The 899-nt window shown below is 42.8% G+C and overlaps 1 protein-coding gene across 1 annotated transcript in view; it reads right to left on the reverse strand.

Annotated features, from left to right (window-relative positions):
* Positions 1 to 94: 94 nt before the first annotated feature.
* The window catches only part of LOC119587614, a 7,793-nt gene continuing 6,988 nt past the window's right edge, over positions 95 to 899 (reverse strand). Inside the window, exons 4-5 of the mRNA XM_037936323.1 lie at positions 671 to 849; positions 95 to 379 (exon numbers count right to left, since the gene is read on the reverse strand). Of these exons, the coding sequence (XP_037792251.1) occupies positions 207 to 379; positions 671 to 849 (352 nt within the window). The 3' untranslated portion in view covers positions 95 to 206. The remainder of the gene's footprint in view (positions 380 to 670; positions 850 to 899) is intronic.

Here is an 899-nt window from a genome sequence, read left to right on the forward strand (position 1 = left end):
TGAGATTCAGGAGTTCGTTAAATGGAAATTATCAACGAAAAATAAATTACATTTGTACCAAGTACTGATGGTAAAGAAAAGCATCAAGTGTGGACAAAAGATTTCCTTCTAACTTCTAATATGATCAGCGCAATTATGAGCCAATGGCTTAAACAAGACTAGAAGCAAACAAATGAACATAAAACAAACTAAAAACACTTGCTATCTCAGTCGTTTTTCAAGGCAGTCTTGCACACGCGCGCCTGCAAACAACGGTCAAAGCAGCATTTTTCCTTCGTACTGCAATTATCGTCCGCCATGCAGTAAGTGGCAGATTTTTGCTTCACATCCGACTCAAAGATACACACGTCCCTCAAGGGCGGACACGTACCGCTGTGCTCTGTTGGGGTATGTGAACGAATGAGCCGTTGGGTAGTGCGAAATCTTCACCACAGGCGCGCTAAATGTCATTACTAATTTTAGTAATCCTTCAGATTACGGGAATACCCATTTTGGCTTTTATCACTCGATATAGGTACACTTGGATTTTTAAACTATAGCCTGAAATGTTATATATAACTTTAAAACCTAATGAGCGTATCTTATCTCTACCGTGCAAACAGATACATTTTATACATACATTCATATAATTCACTATCTATGAAACAAAGAAGAAGGCATTAATTCTCACTGTTTTTTCCCTCGAAGCCGCAGCAGAAGAGACCGCCTTCCTCGTCCTTACACCAGGAAGGACAAGTCTCCATGTCGTCCCAGCCGCTCGAGAACACCTCGATGGTCCTCTCTTTGTTAACTGTCTTCGTGGCTTCGTCCTTGACGGAGGCCAAGATGCTGGGGTCCTTGCCTCCGTCACTGGGGATCAACAGGGACGATTCAGGTGGGCGTGACCGTATTTGATGCGA

The sequence above is a fragment of the Penaeus monodon genome, chromosome 22 (assembly GCF_015228065.2).
Source record: "Penaeus monodon isolate SGIC_2016 chromosome 22, NSTDA_Pmon_1, whole genome shotgun sequence".
In the NCBI taxonomy this organism is placed as follows: domain Eukaryota; kingdom Metazoa; phylum Arthropoda; class Malacostraca; order Decapoda; family Penaeidae; genus Penaeus; species Penaeus monodon.